Source organism: Sciurus vulgaris (assembly GCF_902686455.1).
Source record: "Sciurus vulgaris genome assembly, chromosome: 3".
Lineage (NCBI taxonomy): Eukaryota > Metazoa > Chordata > Mammalia > Rodentia > Sciuridae > Sciurus > Sciurus vulgaris.
This window is the reverse complement of record NC_136463.1, coordinates 67039173-67057225: the sequence shown is the minus strand read 5'-3', so window position 1 is coordinate 67057225 and position 18053 is coordinate 67039173. Positions and strand designations below refer to the sequence as shown.

Genomic DNA, 18053 nt, shown 5'->3' with positions numbered 1-18053 from the left:
AAAGTTTTGCTTAAATAGTAACTTTGAATTAAAAAAAAAATAAGAATCTATTCATGAAATACTTGTGTTTTAAAAAGTTTAATATACTTGGTAACGTGATGGGAGCAACTAGTTTATTTCATCTTAAGAACACACACTGGGCTCTGGGGACAAGAACATTTAAAGTAGGGGCCCAGTCCCTGCCACTGGAAGCACCAAGAACATTAAAAACAACAGATGAATAAGCATCTGCATGGCCATGTGACAAGCACCAGGACAGAAGTAAGCACAGGGGCTGTGGAGACCAGAGGTGGGGTCCAGCAGTCATCTGTAGAAGAAAGTGTCATTCCTCTGCCACTTCCCCATGGAGGCATAGGTACACTTCTACTAAAATGACTAAGAAGCAATCCGCAGGGCTGAAGGTATAACTATTAAGAATTAAGCAAATCGAGCACTTGCCACTTGGTCAGAATAAAGACAGTTTTAATAGAAGGATAATGATATCCCTGGAGGTGTGTCCTGGGGCAGGAATTCAGTGTTTCCAGCACTCCCAGGAATTTCTGGTCAGACGATGACATTGACACAATGATCCTGGCCTCCCTTCCACACCCCCACCTCCACCCCCACTGCTGTGCACTGAGATTGTGCCCACCAAGCAAACTGCTTAGTTTCCCATGGAGGCTTTCTAGGAGGCTAGGATTACAACCCAGCTGCCCTGGAAGGCAATCAAGTGGCCTGTTTTTTGCTTCTGGGACCTTATTAGGAGGCCTTTTAAGCCAGTGGTTCCCAAGTTTGCTGGACATTAGAATCTACTGGGAAGTCTTAAAAATCCTGATATCTAGATCACACCCCATACCTATTAAGTGAAGGGAGAAGGGTAACAGACATTGTATGTTGAAAGGGCCCTCACCTGCCGTGTATATGTCTTTCCTAACTCTGCCTTCAGTGATGTCCTACTGGTTGCTTGAAATTAACCATGGTGGAAGGTTTTTATGCACAGATGTCAGCTACAATCAGGGTGGTTGTTGTATTGTTTTTCCCTAGCTTTTCTTTTGAGCAGCCAATTGTAAACCTTTACCAGCATATCACTGAAACCAGAAGTCTGTTTTGTGTTTGTTTATTTGTTTTGTGTTTTGTTTTGTTTTTGCAATATTTGAACCCAGTGGCGCTCTACCACTAAGCTATATCCCTAGTTCTTTTCATTTTTATTTTGAGACAGGATCTCCCTAAGTTGCCCAGGCTGACTTCAAACTTGTGATTCTCCTGCCTTGGCCTCCTGGGATTACATGGCATGTGTCACTGCACCCAGCTCATTATTGTCCTTTTGATGAAAAATGTCTTGTACTTGGTGTTCAAGCTGGAAATGAATCCACAGAACACATCCTGTATAACATTCTGAAACATCTCTCATTTTATTGCTATGTCCAAGGCATGGGAGTTGCATTGGACTTTCATTTATTAAGACTTAAGTAGTCAAAATTTTAAAAGATACCTAAAACTTTAAGCATAATGATATTATAATATATTTTAAACTCTTTAAGAACTAATTTTAAGAGAAAATGCTAATCGCTGGTTGAGGAAAGTTTGGGGTATCGCCTAATTCACATGGTCAAGGTTGTGGGTCATGGTTAAGATCTGGTCCTAGGGTTTGGAGCTGGGATGAACATTCCACCCAGGAACTGAAAGATGGAGAGAGGGGAAATGAGTCCAAAGTCCTCAGATACATGCACAAGGAACTCTTTTGGCACTCAGAGACTGTTTTGTTGAGTTGGGTGGAGGCCCAATTGTGGGACAGGTCCAGGCAGCATGTGAACTTAGACTCTTCTGGCTTCTCCCAGTCCCTGGCATGTTGCCATGTCCCATCTCTATCTCATTTGCATTGACTCCTGACTCCTCCCACTCTCCCCTACACCAATTCTTCCCCTGACCTCTCTGGCTTCTCCTATGGATCCTTCCTTTAACTGATAATAGACATGCCCTCTGTCCTATAGCACTATCAAATTCCTCAAAGGTTTTCAGCCTTGCTCACACTACTGCATATCAAGCCTCTAACTTTATTTTGGCACTGACAGATCTATGCTGTCACAAGGCTGATAGAGAGCTTGAAGAACTCAGGAAATGGATGAGGGGGAAATGGGAGAAACATTTTATAATTTACTAAGGTTTAAGTATCACATCTCATCCCCAAGAAACCAACCTCCCAAGGAGAAGAGCACTGGAAATGGAGCCACCAAGAAAAAAAAAATTAACAAGTAAACGATACATAGAAGAGAGGAGGAAAACCACCTTTACTGAGTGGTCAGTCTAGGTCAGGTGTTGTGCTAGCAGTTTTGTATAGTAGCACACAACCTTATTTAGTTCTCTCAATATTATGTTATCCTTTAAAATAGGTATTACTACTCCCATTACATGTACAAGGAAACTGAAACTCAAAAGCATGAGGTATGCAAGGTCACACAGCTAGAAAGTTTTTTCACAGTATTGCATGTTTCCAATAAATGTGGCAGACAATGAATGCCTAAGTTCTTTAGGGGAGCGTGGGATCTAGAAGGATTACAATCAGAGAAAAGCTTCATGGAATATCTGAGGTTCCAACAGCAAAACCTTGAACGGTGAGTAGAACTTGGGTAGAAGAAGAAGTAGAAGGATGAACCAGGCCTGCAGGCAGAAGCCAGGGCAAAGAGGAAGCATGAACCGGAAGGGGTATATATTGAAAGGTCAGAAGTGATCCTACCTGCTTTCTGCTGAGGGTTTTTGGGTAACAAGTGTTCAACAGTTATCATTTACCAGGGAAGAAGACCCTTGGCTGCCAGACTTGAAAGTGGAAGAATTTTCTGCCTGTTCTTCCCTGTACCCCATTACTCCAAGGTATCACTTCTTGGTCATTCTCTCCAGTTGTGGGGTACACAGATGGGCAAGATGGAGCTGGCAACACTAGCTGTGTGAGTTTTCCATAAATTAGCTTGGCTTCCTGCTACTCTTTCTTCATTTGCAGACTGATGCATTGGTGATTTGTCACATGCTCAACTCAGGTCGAGCACCCAGCACTATCAAATGTGAGGTGCTCCGGTGTTGTCCTTTAATCACCTTGGGCCTGGCCCAAGTTCTACAAAGACCGCCGACAACTCATGGGGCGAGCCAGTTCTTGGAAGAAAAGGAAGATCACCTCCACTTCCTGCACATTATATTCCTGCTTATGCATTCTGATGTCCTGCTTGCTTTTTTAGGCTCTAAGTGCTATCCTGCTGACTCACTTCCGACTTCTCGTTCATCATGCTCAGCTCCTGAAAATGGAACGGGATGGAAAGGGCTGGAAATTGTACTGTCTTGTGAAGTGTTTAAGGGGATAGGCATCCCATGTGGATTGAATGCTGGGGATATGAACTGAGCTGTCCCCAAAGAATATTTCTCATCTGACACTTAGGGCACTTGGCCTTGGGTTGTAATACTAATAATAACCACCCTGCTTACTGCCACTGATGAGAAGCCAGCAGGCCCTGGGCTATGTGCTTTCCACTGTCTCTTTGAATCATCACAGCTGAAGAAGTCAGGGATCCTCTTTATTGCACAGATAAGGATGTTCACAGTAAGATAGGTTAAAGAACTTGCCCAAGGTCACATACCCAGTAAGGGGTAGAACAAGAATTCAAACCCATGAACTAGATCTGTGCTAATATGGTAGCCATGAGCCACATGTGGCTAATGAGCACTTGAAATATGACTACTGTGACAGACAAAACTGAACTTTCGGTTCAGTCGAGTGGTGCTTTATGTAATGCAAAATACCAGATTTCAAAGACTTGAATATTTATAGTTATTACATGTTAAAATGACAATCTTTGGATATATTGGGTTAAATAAACTATATAAAAATAATTCTACCTGTTTGTTTTAGCTTTTTAAAGTAATTACTAGAAAATTTTAAATCTCATATATGTTTTTCACATTTCTATAGGGCAGCACTGATCTAAACCAAGAACAGTAAATGGTCACTAGACTAATGATTCCCCAATTTTTTAAATAATTTTTTGGGATCACAACTCCTTAACTTGTATATTTTATTTGTGTATAAATTATGTACACCACTTTGGCATTACATACATTATCAAACACTAACAAAATTAACATTGAAAAAAAGACAAAATAAAAAATAAAATGGAAATAGAAGTAGTACTGATTTCTTCCAAGAGCCGAATAGGTCACTTTGTAAACCCTTTGGAGTATGCACTCCTATTTTGGAAATTCTTGCTCCAAACAAAATGAGAGCCTCTGCAAGGTGGAAGCTAATGCAAGTTCTTCCACATTGAAGCTAAACGACGACTAGATATAACTGGTGCTCAATATATATGTGTGGAAGGAATAAGTAACTTTTAATGTGTCATCAGTTTCTGCTAGATTAGATCAGTTTTCACACGTATTCCTATGTGTTAGGTAAGATAATAGGTGCTAAAGGTTAAACTGTAAGAAGACTAAGGTTCTTTCCTCTAAAGTCAGTGCTTCTTAAACTTTATGTAAGATTCATCTGGAGGGCTGTTAAACAGATTCCTGCTTCCCTTTCTCATCCCTGATTCTGGTTCAGTAAGTTGGGGGTAGAACTAGAGGATTTGCATGGTTAAGAAGTTCCTAGGGTGTACAGAGGAATATATGACAACAAATCCCACCGTTACGTACAACTACGATGCACCAAATGAAAAAATGAGGGGTGGGGAGGAGAAGCTTCTAGGAAACACACTTTAAAGGAAACTGATGTACAATGGAAAATTGGAATGGCATCCCAAATATAATGTGAGAGTGAGGGTAGAAGAATTAATGTATATTGAACTTTTACTCTTTGTCAAGCATTTTTAAATATATCACCTCATTTAATCCTCATATCAGATTGATGAATCCCATATTATTTTGGTTGGGACAACTGAGGCTGAGAAAGGTTAGTTAAATCGTCTAAATCAAGAGTTAGTAAATGACAGACTTGGATTTGTACCTGGTCTCTGACACACAGTAACTCATGCAAATCTTTAGTGTCTTCACCTTTTTCAGGCAAAATCCTAGGAATTAGGCATATGACACTGAGTAAGGCAGACAAACTCTCTGCCCTGGTCAAACTCTAAAGCATTAGAGTTCTCAATGCTATGAGGGAGGCAGTGCCATGAAGATATATAACACAGACACATAGTCCAGAACAAGGGTAGTGAAAGCTTTGCAGGAAAAAAGTGAAATTCTCATGAACACCAGAAGGATGAATTAGAGAAGTTGAGCATGAGTACAGATTGTTTTGAGCTGAAGAAATGCAGTGAAGGTCAGGAGGCAACAAAGCATTTGAAGAACTGAAAGAAGTTCAGAATGTCTGAAGTATAGAGCGTGGAGATAAGAGATAAGGTCCTTGAAATAGGCAGGAACCATGTCAAGCCAGGCTGTTTAGTCTTATTGACTTTATTCAAGGATAGAGGCATGGTCAGATGTGTACATTATTTCCCCCTATCTGCAGAGGAAACATTCTGAGACCCTCAGTGGATGCCTGAAATAGTGGATAATACTTAAGCAATACCTAAACTATGTATATTTTATATACATTTATAATAAATAATTAAAATATAGAAAAATTATAATTTTTAAAGTTTAATTTATAAATTAGGCACAGTAAAATAGAACAAATACAGGTTGAATATTGCTTATCCAAAATGTTGGGACCAGAAGCATTTTGGTCCAAAACAAAGGACCCTTTTTGGGTGATTTTGGAATATTATATAGTATAGATTTTTGGAACTTGTTATCCTCCTGCCTCACCCTCCCAAGCCTCTGGGATTACAGGTGTTGGCCACTACACCAGCTGTGCCTGTGGTTCTTTCTTTTTTCTTTTCTTTTCTTTTTTAAAAATATTTTTAGCTACAGATAGACACAATACCTTTGTTTTATTTGTTTGTTTTTTTATGTGGTGCTGAGAATCAAACTTAGTATCTCACATGTGCTAGGCAAGCACTCTACCACTGAGCCCCAGCCCAAGACCCTGTTCCTGTGTTTTGACTGCTACCTGTTACATGAAGTCAGGAGTAGAAGTTTTCACTTGTGGCATCATGTTAGCCCTCAAAAAGTTTCAGATTTTGGAGTCTTTCCAATTTTGGATTTTCAGATTAGTGATATTCAACTGCGTGTTGTATTCTGTAATAAAAGTTATGTGAATATGGTCTTTTCATCTCAAAATATATCACCCTTTTTCTTGTGATGATTTGAGATGAAATGATGCCTAGGTGATGAGATGAAGTGGGGAGAATGACTTAGGCATTTGACCACTGATCTAATAACTGAGAGGGCTACTAAATAACTAAGGAGTGAGTGGTATAAACCATATGGGATGGCTTAAGATTTCATCTCACCACTCAGACAGGTGTGTGATTTATAATATACAAATTATTTATTTCTGGAATTTTCCATTAACATTTTTGGTCTGCAGTGGAGTGGATAATTGAAATTGATGGAAAGTGAAATCTTAGGTAAGAGGGGATTATTTTTTTTTTATTTCTTATTTACTTGTTTATTTGCTAATTCATTATCAAGAAAACTGTTCTTTACCTCATATATGTTTCACAGATCAAGAACACAGGTCAGTGACAAACTCTAAAGAAGGCAATTGAAAGAAATTCTTTATATTCCAAAATCACTTTGTACTCTGAAAGATACCAACCTTCTTCATCTCCTCTTTCATGGAATCATAATTTCTGTAGAAAACTGCACATGCACATGTTTTCTTTTTTGGTTCAACCACAGAAAACTTAGAGCTGAAACCCCCGGGGGGAAATGAATGCTCCAATAACATGAAATTGTGGCATCTTGGCTGGAAGATCACACATTTGAAATGTGGTCAAAGAAGGGGAAGTTCTGGAAGTAATTGTCCTCAACACTAGTCTCCTTTCTGGCTGATGAGAGTTCAAAATGTTACTATGCCCTCAGTGAAGGATGGTTTAAAGGAGAGCAGCCTAAATGCAAGAAGATGTATTAAAGATGTTAGTGGTGTCAACTCAGATAAGTGAAATAATGCCGGGTGCGGTGGTGCACGTGGCTCGGGAAGTTGAGACAAGAGGATCATGAGTTCAAAGCCAGCCTCAGCAACGGTGAGGCAGTAAGCAACTCAGGCAGTAAGCAACTCTGCAAATAAAATACAAAATAGTGTTGGGGATGTAATTCATTGGTTGAGTGCCTCTGAGTTCAATCCCCAGTCCGCCCGCGCTCCCCCAAAAGAGAATGATGTTATTTTAGCAAGATTTCAATGACTAGAACTTACTTGATTAGAAAATTTGGGAGACGATTACTATTTTGTGGTCAAGTTTACTTTTTTTGGTTTTAATTCATACCAAACAGCTTTACATCTGTTGAGAGGAAGTTCTGAATGCTGGAGAGAATGCCTCTTTTTGGTCAAGATCAAATTAACCATGATGGACCAGTCAGACTATGAACTGTCAGTCTACTGAGTTTCTCCTATGTCTGTCTTGTTGGGTAACCTTGAACATTTAGTTTCTGAAGCTCAACTTCCTTCACCCCCCCACCCCTTCCTGTCTTTCCACACCTCTGTCTTACAATGGATAGTAACTAGGTAGCTCTTATCAATGGACCAGTGATGATTTGGATTACTCCCTCTTGGTCTCGGTCCCGCCCCCGTATAGGCCACACCCCTTTCACTTGGCCCCGCCCCTTGAAGGGTTCGTCTCCGATATGACAGCAAGTTCTCCATAATCCTGCCCTATAGCAGATCTGAAAGGCGGGACTTAAATCAACCTTTTTTTCCATTTGTTAAATCGTATGTCTATCTGGCCCCAGTTCCATCCCACTTTATCTTCAACCCAAGGATTGGTTGCTCTGTTCTTTGTCTCTGGCTCATGATTGGCTCTCTCATTCCGCCCCTCTCTTCCAGCTTTCGCAGGCGGGATTAGCACGCAGCTTCCTGCTCCTGCCAAAAAAATAAAAGAAGAAAAAGAAAAGAGGAGAGAGGCGAAAGAAAAATGTCACAGAGATCTTTGATTTTTAATTGGCTTTCAGCTTTGTCGATCAGGCCAAAATCTGCCTTCTGATTGGTCTTTCCGTCTGCCCATCCCGGATTGGGGGCGGGATTTCCCCAGGAGACCCACACCTTGTTGCCACTGGTCGAACAGTGCGCCTGTCTGAAGCTCCCGGCCAAGGATTGGAGGCAGACGCGGACAGGTGGGCGTGGATTGGCCAGGGCAACCGGTCAGTGTGAGGCGGGGGCGGGGCCTCGGCGGCTGGTTGCGCGTGTCCGCCGCTGGCTCCGCTCTATCCGGCTTTGCTAGGGGAGGTGAGTCCGGCCGCGGCGGCACCGGCGGCTGAGGAGGCGGCGGCTGTGGAGAAAGCGGCCGCGGCGGCTGAGGAGAAAGCAGCCGCGGGGACGGAAGCCGGGTGGGGGGGGAGGGGGGGAGACGGAGCAGCCTTAAGCCCTGCAGGGGCCGTCGCGCGGGGGGACCCACCCGCTCTCCCCCCCAACCCTCCTCAGCAGAAGCAGCCGGCGGCGGGGGCAGGAGTCAGCCCGCTTCCGACCGTACCCCGCCCGCCTCCCGGGGCTCTTATTCTTTGGCCCCGGGACCCTAACCTCCTACCGGGGCGGTTCCCTCTGTCTGGGCGTCCGAGTGCTGTCCATCTCTCTTTCATTCCTCCCTGCACCTCCTTACCTTTACTTTTGCCCCGGTTCTCTTTCTCCTCTCTGTCCTGCCTGTCGCCTCTTCTCACTTATTCCTCCAACCATCTTCCCTGGCTCATTCTGCCCAGGAAAGTTTGGTACATCCCCCCCCCCCCCCCCCCCGCGCCCCAATCAGGTCAACCAGACTAAGAATAGGGGGAGATGTAGGAAGGCCTGAGAGTTCGAGGGGGGGGGAAGCTGGAAACTGGTTTCCCTGAAAATTTCCCCCGTCTTTTTCACTTAGGGTGGTTGGAATTTTTAAAAATTGTGTTTTTGAGGAGGTGGTAGGTGTTTAGAAAAGGATGTGGGAATGGAAGGGGTAGATGAGTCAACCCTCTTACAAGATTCCAAGGGTGGTGTGTTACCTGATCCTTTTCGTGTGTGGAGTTCAGGGGGTCGGGAGGTTTGGCCTTTATTCCCATATTCAAAGTTGGAACCTCCCCCAAAGTAAGAATGGAGTTTTAGTACCACTTGTGGCAGGAATCCTGGGGGGAAGGGTTCTTTTTTTCCCTTTTTCTTTTTTTTTTCTCCTTTCCCCCCTCCCCCTTCTTTTTTTTTTTCTTTTTTTTCTTTTTTTTCTTTTTCTTTCCTTTTTTTTTGTGGGCAACTCACACCTTTCCACATACGCTCACCCAAAAATTAAACACCAAGATCCTCTAACTTGTTTGGATTGACTGATGAAGACATAAAGCCAGTTACACTCTATGATTTTGGAGGTGGAGTGAGTGGTTTTTCTTCATTTTTAAATGGCCAAATGACAGCTTGACCCAGTTTGCTTTCCAATCAAAGGGCATTTTTTTGAATGTCTCTTTGTGGCGCAAGAGCCAACGCAAAAATGATGGCGGCTTACAATGGCGGTACATCTGCAGCAGCAGCAGGTCACCACCACCACCATCACCACCACCTTCCACACCTTCCTCCTCCTCACCTTCACCACCACCATCACCCTCAACACCATCTTCATCCGGGGTCGGCTGCTGCTGTACACCCTGTACAGCAGCATACCTCTTCGGCTGCTGCGGCAGCCGCAGCAGCGGCCGCAGCTGCAGCCATGTTAAACCCTGGGCAGCAACAGCCATATTTCCCATCACCGGCACCGGGTCAGGCTCCTGGACCAGCTGCAGCAGCCCCAGCTCAGGTACAGGCTGCCGCAGCTGCTACAGTTAAGGCGCACCATCATCAGCACTCGCATCATCCACAACAGCAACTGGATATTGAGCCGGATAGACCTATTGGATATGGAGCCTTTGGTGTTGTCTGGTGAGTATCAGAAGAAAAACACAACTTCTTGTGGTTTCTCCTCATGATTCCGATTGGGAGAGTCATTCCACATGGTTTTCTCCATTTGACCAAAGTGGAGCAAGCTACTGAACTCACTGTAGGAAACCACCCTCACTTATGAGGCAAAGAGACCTAATACGTTGGCAGTCTAGGCCTATGCTTTTGAGTCATGGCAAATTTTGGTGGAGCATCTTCTCTTGAGTGACACACATAAGTTTGTTGACTACCAAACTTTCCTATTCAGAAAGTCAGCAAGCCACTGAATGTAAGATCAGTAGATCAATGTATGAAATACTTATTCCTACAGAGACCTTGGTCATCTCTTATGGGTTTGATTTAGTTTAGATCAGTTGCCCAGTTGCAGCAAACGCCAATGACTGACCCATCTTTGGAATAATCTTGTCATTAGGATATTCTTTGGATGATTACTTTCTCATCCTTTACATCTTTTCATGCATTATTTTGTGATCTCGATCCCCACAAAGAAGATAGGTTTCATAGTTGAACCAGTTTAAATCACTGCCTGAGTGGTTTATTTTAAACCATAAAGCTACAGTTGGGAAGTATGTAGCTTTAGCCTTCTGATAAGAATGCATTAAATATAGCATCACACATGAGTACCACAAATGAGGTTAGTAGACTGTAGCTATGCAGTGGCCCACATTTGGTACAATGTTTTAGTGTCACTTAGTGCCTCTTAAGTTGCTTTTATCCCTTGGTCAGTCGCTGTTGTAGGAAGTATACTTTTTAAACAAATGAAACTGCTTTATTTTTGCTAGTGCTAGGATATTTTTAAAAGTCTATGGATTTTTGAAATGCAGCATTTTGTTCTATTTGCCCTTCTTAGGAAGATTAGCAGTTTATAATAAAATGTATTTATTCCTATCAAAAATAGAGTGAACTGGGTTTTATTTTTTAAGGATTAAGCATTCCAGTGTAGATAGGTGAATTGATATTTTCATTGCTTTCAAAAATAGATTGTTAATGTCTGGAAAACCCCCATCACAACAGGAAAGTGAACTCTGGAACTCGCTTGGTAAATATCTCCTTTGTCCTTGTGTTTGAGGCTAAAATTGAGTACCATTTGCCTTATAACTAGCTATCTTTATAGTTCAGATTTATAATCTAGACAACTAAATGATCTGATTCTTCATCTTCTTCCTCTTTCTCTTCTTTTTTTTTAAACTAGTAGAGTCCAGTTTTTCTCAGCTACTCTTCAAGGAGGTTGCTGCTGCTGCATTTTCCTTTCCAAGGTGTGTGGGTTTCCTAATGGGAAAGAGTATATCTGATAATGGTACCTCTTTAGTCACTTTGCCCAGAGACCTCCCTGTTTCTGCCTTCCTCTATTCCTTCCATAGCCTATTCTTAGGAATTTCACTGTGAACTTCCATTCCTTGCCTAACCCTTGAGGATTTCCAAGCCTTGGGGGCTAAGAGGAGATACAGGAAAAAGGTTGTTCTTTTCTTTAAATTTTGTCATTGATTAACTCTGAGAATTTGGATTTTTATTTTTAAGCTCTGAATGCTCTCATTTTTAGTGTCCTGCATTCAGTGCTAAGAACAAGGGATACTGAAAAGGAAACAGGTTGCAGCATTCTTGAATATATTCTAAATTATTGAATTTATTCTAATTATTCTTTATTTTAATTATTAATTTTTCTTAATTCTCTATTAATTATTCTTTATTCTAATATATTCTTGAATATATTCTAAATTATTCGCTTACATTTATACCAAGGTAGTGTGAAGTAGAAGTTTATAGAAGTTTTAACTTCAAGTTTGTGGTAAAGGAGAAAAACATTTTTTAAAGGGTCAGGATGGTGAAGAACTTTTCACTCAGCATACATTCTAGTAGTGTGTAAAATGAATCACCCACATCTGAAAATCTCAATGTGTTTGATTTGAATCCATTCTAGAGTTTCTTTGAATGACCTGTGGAATATAACATGGACTTGAAGTTTGCCTCTGTGTACCATCCTCTTTTGAATACCAGTTGTTTCATGTTTGCCTTGTCTCTGACTACATTTGTCAGCCCTTTGAGGGTAAGGTCTATATCTACTGATGTAGTTCTTTTTCTCCCCAGCACCTAGCAAGTCCTAGAGTGCTTGGTTAATTATCGTCCTGGGTAGATCCTTCTTTTCACTTAAACAACAGAAATTTATTTCTCACAGTTCTGAAGGTTAGAAGTCCAAGATGTGGGTGTTGGCAGGTTTGATTCCTTCTGAGGCTTGGCTTCTCGGCTTATAGGTTGGTCATCATCTCACTGTATCCTTACATGTTGTGTCCTCTGATTGTTTGGTCCTTTTTGTTTTTTAACCAAATTTTTCTAGTTCCCTTATTGAGTATTTTTATCAACTATTTCAGGTAAAATACAGTTTCGTATGAAAAAAAGAAAAAGAGTTACCAGGTGTGTGTTTTTAGTATGCAAATGATTTTCTATTTTTATATTTACATATTGATGACTTGCTATCTGAATTGAATTACTTAATGTATTTGGAATTTAAGTGCTATTTGTTCTGAGTAAGATTGTTAAAGCTAGAGATTGAAAATCAAACCAGTGTGAATTTGCACTAGTATTCTGAAACCCAAGATATCGATTAGGTTTTTTTCATTTACTGAAACAGGATTTTTCTTTTTCATTTAAGAGGCATATTATGAGTCTGAAATAACTGTTTTCTAAAATGATTAAAATGGAACATAAAAATATTCTTCCAGTAATACATCACTTGATTCAATGCACCATATAACTACTTGGATATCATAATATCCACTTAGATTCAAACATATATTCATTAGTGCATTTTGCAGGTATTTTTCTGGCATTGCATATGACAAGGAACCATATCTGCTCTTATTTCTTTTTCTGGACATGCACTTAGGGATACTATTTGATGGTTATAAAAGTGACTTATAATTTTAAGGAATATTATTTTTGCATGTAGACAAGAAGAGGTATTTATAGAAGTAATGCAGCATTTTTTTTTTATATTTATTCTTCCATGATGCAGCATTTACCATTCAGATTTATTATGGAACAATTTAGTTTACTTGACTTGATTTGTCTTTCTGCTGAATTTAACTAGTGGGATAACTTATCAATATCGGACAGTTGTGTAAAAGAAGTGAATTACCCATTAGCTTGCTGGTAAAGATGGTGCTTTGACAGTTCAATTAAGGTTTCATTAACAACTGTCTGCTATGTTTTATCTCCAGTTTACCTGGTAATATTATCATGGGGTAGCTTCAGATACATTCATTGCCAATGATAGAGTTGCTTATGGGTTATCAAAACATTTCTAATTCTACCTTTGTTATCAGATGTCAAGGCTTCCAGATGGCCATATGGACATTTTCATAATGCAAACACATAACAGCCTACAAACAGTAACCTCACTCATTTGGTTAAGAGAATGTAAAATATACCTTTTTGTACACTGTAGTGCACATTTGCCAGAGAAAAATGCTGTGCTTTAAAGGTGTAACATCTCTGGGACAGAGAACTTCAAGTGGTTACAAAGTGTATACTGCTTAAGAGTTGTAATAAGTTGACCACATGAGAGCATTTTTAGGACTGCTAAACTGCAGTTTTCGACATTGGCAATGTAAAATATAAATTGGATTAATGGCACATGCTGCCTTGATAAAAGTGAGTCTGGGAAAAGCTTTTATTTGATAAAATTGGTGTTTGGGTTTTTGACTTGTCTGATTAATTAAAAGATCAAAGATCTTGGGATTCATTAAGTCTGTTGTCTTTGTACTTCAAGTAAAGTTGGAGAGCTTTGAATTTTATTCTAATACTTTCAGCAGGTTACTTTTATCTTTCAAAACTTAAGCTTCACTGTAGTAATATTTAGTTACTAACGCTGTGATCTTGATAAATTATTTACCCTTTCCGTTCCTCATTTATAAAACGGGGATAATGATAGTCTTATCTCAGGATTGGTATGAGGATTAAATGAAGTAATCCTTATAAACCAGTGAGTACACTATCAAGCACACAGTAAGCCCTCAATAAATGTTCTTATTGTAGTTATTGTTGGTAGAAAAATCAAACCTTTGTTAATGTGCATGGAACAGTCTCCATAGATTTGTCAGATTTACCTGGTGAAATCAACATGTAGACTGTGTTTGGAGGCATGACTTTAAATATCATACTGTCCTCTTAGTTGTACTATATGCCAGGGAAGTAAAAGAAGGTCGAATTCATAGCCAAGAGGCAAAATTCTGTTCTGTTTTCTCATTTAATTAAAAACTAACAAAAAATTCATGTTATTATGTGTTTGGTAGGTTTTCTAGTCAGATCATTGGCACTGTTTTAGAAAGTATTATAGACTTATGTATTGGGAAGTTTTATATACTGGGAAGGGAACTATTTTTTTTGCTTCTCAGAATGTAGTGAGTGAAGGACAGGCTTTTTGTTAAAGTTCAGCTTTAGTGGAAATTCATTTTACTTATGTTTGGATGAGAAAGTGTGAATTGCTAAAGAAGTGCTAGTGAGGTGGGGAAAATGTGTGTGATTTAATGAAAAATTATTCAGTGTAAACCCTTATGCATGGCAGGAATTGTCTAGCTTGTTCATCTTTCTTGTGAAAATTAGACCCCCCCCCCCCCCCCCCCCCCCCCCCCCCCCCCCCCCGCCAGTTGATGTTTTCTCTGGTCCTTTTACTCTATAAATAACAAACTATAACTTTAAAATATGGGCTCGCTTTGGGTATGTTTGGGGAAAATCATGGAGTTAGTTGCATCAGAAAGAGTAGTATACGCAAATGTATTTTACAGGTTAAGAATCTGTAATGTTGAAAAGTTTCTGTACTACCAGCCAAGATTAACAGCCACAGCTGGATTCTTTGGGGTGTCTGCTTTGTGAAAAGAGCTTTGAAGAAGCAGAGCCTACACCATAAAAAGGGAATGGTTGCTCTTCTAGACATAACAAAGCAGCCTAGTGAAGCTAGAAATGTGGAGATCTATATTGTTAATTTCTACTACAAATGAACTTACTTTTAGAACTGCAGGTTCATGGTCATAACGTAGAGAAAGAAAAAAAAGAATGAAAGTAGCACAATCTAATGATATGCACCAGTTTCTTGGTGATTGAAACCCCATAGCCTGTAACACTGAAAATCATTTTGAATTTAAGCTCCTGACAAGATTATCCAAATTATGTTCACAAAACACAAAACCATAGCACACACACAGAAAAGAAACTTATTTTATGCTTGGGGAGAAATTTCATATTATACTATTGAAACCAGCCTAGAAAAAGAAGATAGATAATTTTTTTAAAAAGGCATTTCAGAAACTTTGCCTTTCAAAAGAAGCTAAAACAACGTCTTTCTAAATATTTTAATCATCAGTTAGTACCACTGGTGTAAGTACAGAAAGAGAAATGGTAGGTATACTAGTCAGATATAGTTCCCTTTTGCTATGCTAGAGGAGAATATTTGTAAAATACATTAACTGGATGTATGTTTACAGAATCTAAATTGTACAGTTTTACCCTTTAAGCAAAGGCAACTATAGAAATGTTCCTTGGTATAAAAAGTTCTTTACTGGAGTTCTGGAATTTTTCATTATCTTCACAACTTGTTGTGGCAGAGTTACTGATTTTTATAGTGTAATTGAGTGGCTATCCTTAATGGTTATTAGACTTGTCCATGTTCTAGCAATTCAAGAATCAACTGTTCATATGCTGTTTTTTCCTTAATATGCCGATTTGGTTACATTGATAGAAATCGTGATGACCAAAGAAAAATTTCCATTTGTCATCTAACCAGTAAATGGAATAAAGCTGGTGGGTAGAAGCTGTTTCATTAGAAGATTATATTTGGATTTTAGTTATGATTCCTTATGCATCCATCATACTACAATGAATTATTTGTTGACTGGGTCATCTAATGTACATCAACAATGATTTCCTAACTAAAATAGCTCCTCAATTTGATCCTGTTGTTGCTTAGGAGTAACAGAGTGCCTGAGGCAATGGTTATAACTGTCAATGAGCATGTGACTAGTCATGATAGATTTCATTGGTAGCCTGACATACTTAGCCAAGAAACATTAATTAACAAGAATTCTGGCACTCTGACATTATGGAAAGATGACTTCAAAAGAAATTATGATGAGATTGAATTTTAATATTTAGTTGTCATGGTGTGAGTAAAGGGTAGTATGTGCAGGGATGTCTGCCATGGTGCTCTTTACCTAAACCCAGTTTCACCTCTGTGTTTTAAGTTAGTTGGTCTAATTGAATCATATCTACTATCTACAGTGAAAGTTTTTGACACTTTTGGAACTTGCTAGTCCATGTATTTTTATTGTCAACCTGCTATGGACTAGCATTCTTGTAGGTAGTAAACGAGGATATTTTGTTCTATGAATAACTTTGTAAACCTTTATCAAGCTTCTTTTGTTATCTCTGTTGTACTTGGTATTGAGATATGGGAATATTTAGGTCTTGATGTTGCCTTGAAGGAATTTACAGTCAAGTAAATAGTATGAAAAAATAGTATATCCCTACTTTCAGGGAACCCAATATCCCTTCCTTAGTGAAGAGTTGAAACTAAATTTGAAGTATTAAATAAGGATATATATTTTTTTTTTTCTTGGTTCATTTTCTTTTTTTTTTTTATTGTAAACAAATGGGATACATGTTGTTTCTCTGTTTGTACATGGCGTAAAGGCATACCATTTGTGTAATCATAAATTTACATATATTATTTTTACATTTTCTTATAAAACCCATTTATTTTGTGTTGACTGTTTATCAGACACTCTTTTGGATGATAGAGATTAAAGAAGATTAATCTCCCTAGTGGGGGAGATAGATTGTACATGGATAATTATAATTCAGTGCATAAATACAGCAGTAGTAGAGATAGTTCCTGGACATTATGGGAGCATAAAGACGGAATTTTTATGGAAAGCATAGACACTTCCTAGAATAGGTAATACTTAAATTGTGGAAGAAAGCCTTCCTATTTCAAATAAATGAGCAGTCACTTTCTTCCTACATATAAATTTGGTATTACTATTCCGAATCACACTTTACCTTTTTAAAGTTTTTAGAATGTCAATCAACCAGTGGAAAGGGCGTTCTAAGTAAATTCAGAGACCACAAGACTGGAGTTTAATGTCATGCTGAAGAGTTAAGGCTTAAGGCATAACTGGTATGGCAGGGTTGGAAGGGCAAAAATCTTACTCTTTTCATAAATAAAGCACATGTCTACATACACCAAATAAGGGATATACAGCACACCCGATTGGGGGGAGCTGAGGGAAGGGCTGGGGACTGGAATGGGAAAGACAGGAGAATGAATTGAATATGACTTTCCTATGTTCATATATGAATACATGACCAGTGTAACTCCACATCATGTACAACCACAAGAATGGGAAGTTATACTCCATGTATACATATGTCAAAAATACATTCTGCTGTCATGTATAACTAAAAAGAACAAATTAAAAAAATAAACAATTAGGGAACAAAGAGAAATATACAGAACCCTTATAATATTAAAATTTCACAAGGGGAATGGTTAACAAAAATGTCTTAAAAACCTCCTTAAGAGGTGGGGAATGAGAAGAGATTGAAACCCTCCCTGCAAATGTCAACTATTGAGAGTTTTTTAAGTAAGACAGTGACTTGGTCAGATTTAATTCTGCTTTATAAATAGAAGGGTAGGGATAACTCAGGCCCTCTGAGCCTTATGGAATGTTTTATTGTAGGTGAAGTTACTGGAGGTCCAAGTAAAGAAAGCAGTCAGGTAAATGTATTCACAGTGAATGACAACCCAGTATGATGGAAGAGTGTTAGGATGGAAGTGATCTTTGCTGTAGATAAAAAGTCACAGAAAATGAGAGGAGAAGAAAAATCCATTGCATTTATCAAGTAGATTAATTGATGACTTTTGAGGAAATGATTGTGTTTGATTCCTCCCCTTTGCATGTGTATTAAAGGGAGGAAATCATATATAACATACATACTACATATATATAGCATATTATATACACACATATATAACATGTTAGATTATACTGTTTAATAAGTATTAGCAGCACTTTGTTTTTATGAATAAAATTCTTTTCAAATCTTGGGTTTTGTTTCTAGCTTA

At 39.2% G+C, this 18053-nt stretch overlaps 1 protein-coding gene across 1 annotated transcript in view; it reads left to right on the top strand.

The window, feature by feature from the left end:
- The first annotated feature begins 7939 nt into the window (after positions 1–7939).
- The window catches only part of NLK (nemo like kinase), a 143846-nt gene continuing 133732 nt past the window's right edge, over positions 7940–18053 (top strand). The window contains 1 exon segment of the mRNA XM_079132136.1: positions 7940–9919. Coding sequence (XP_078988262.1) covers positions 9462–9919 — 458 coding nt within the window. The 5' untranslated portion in view covers positions 7940–9461.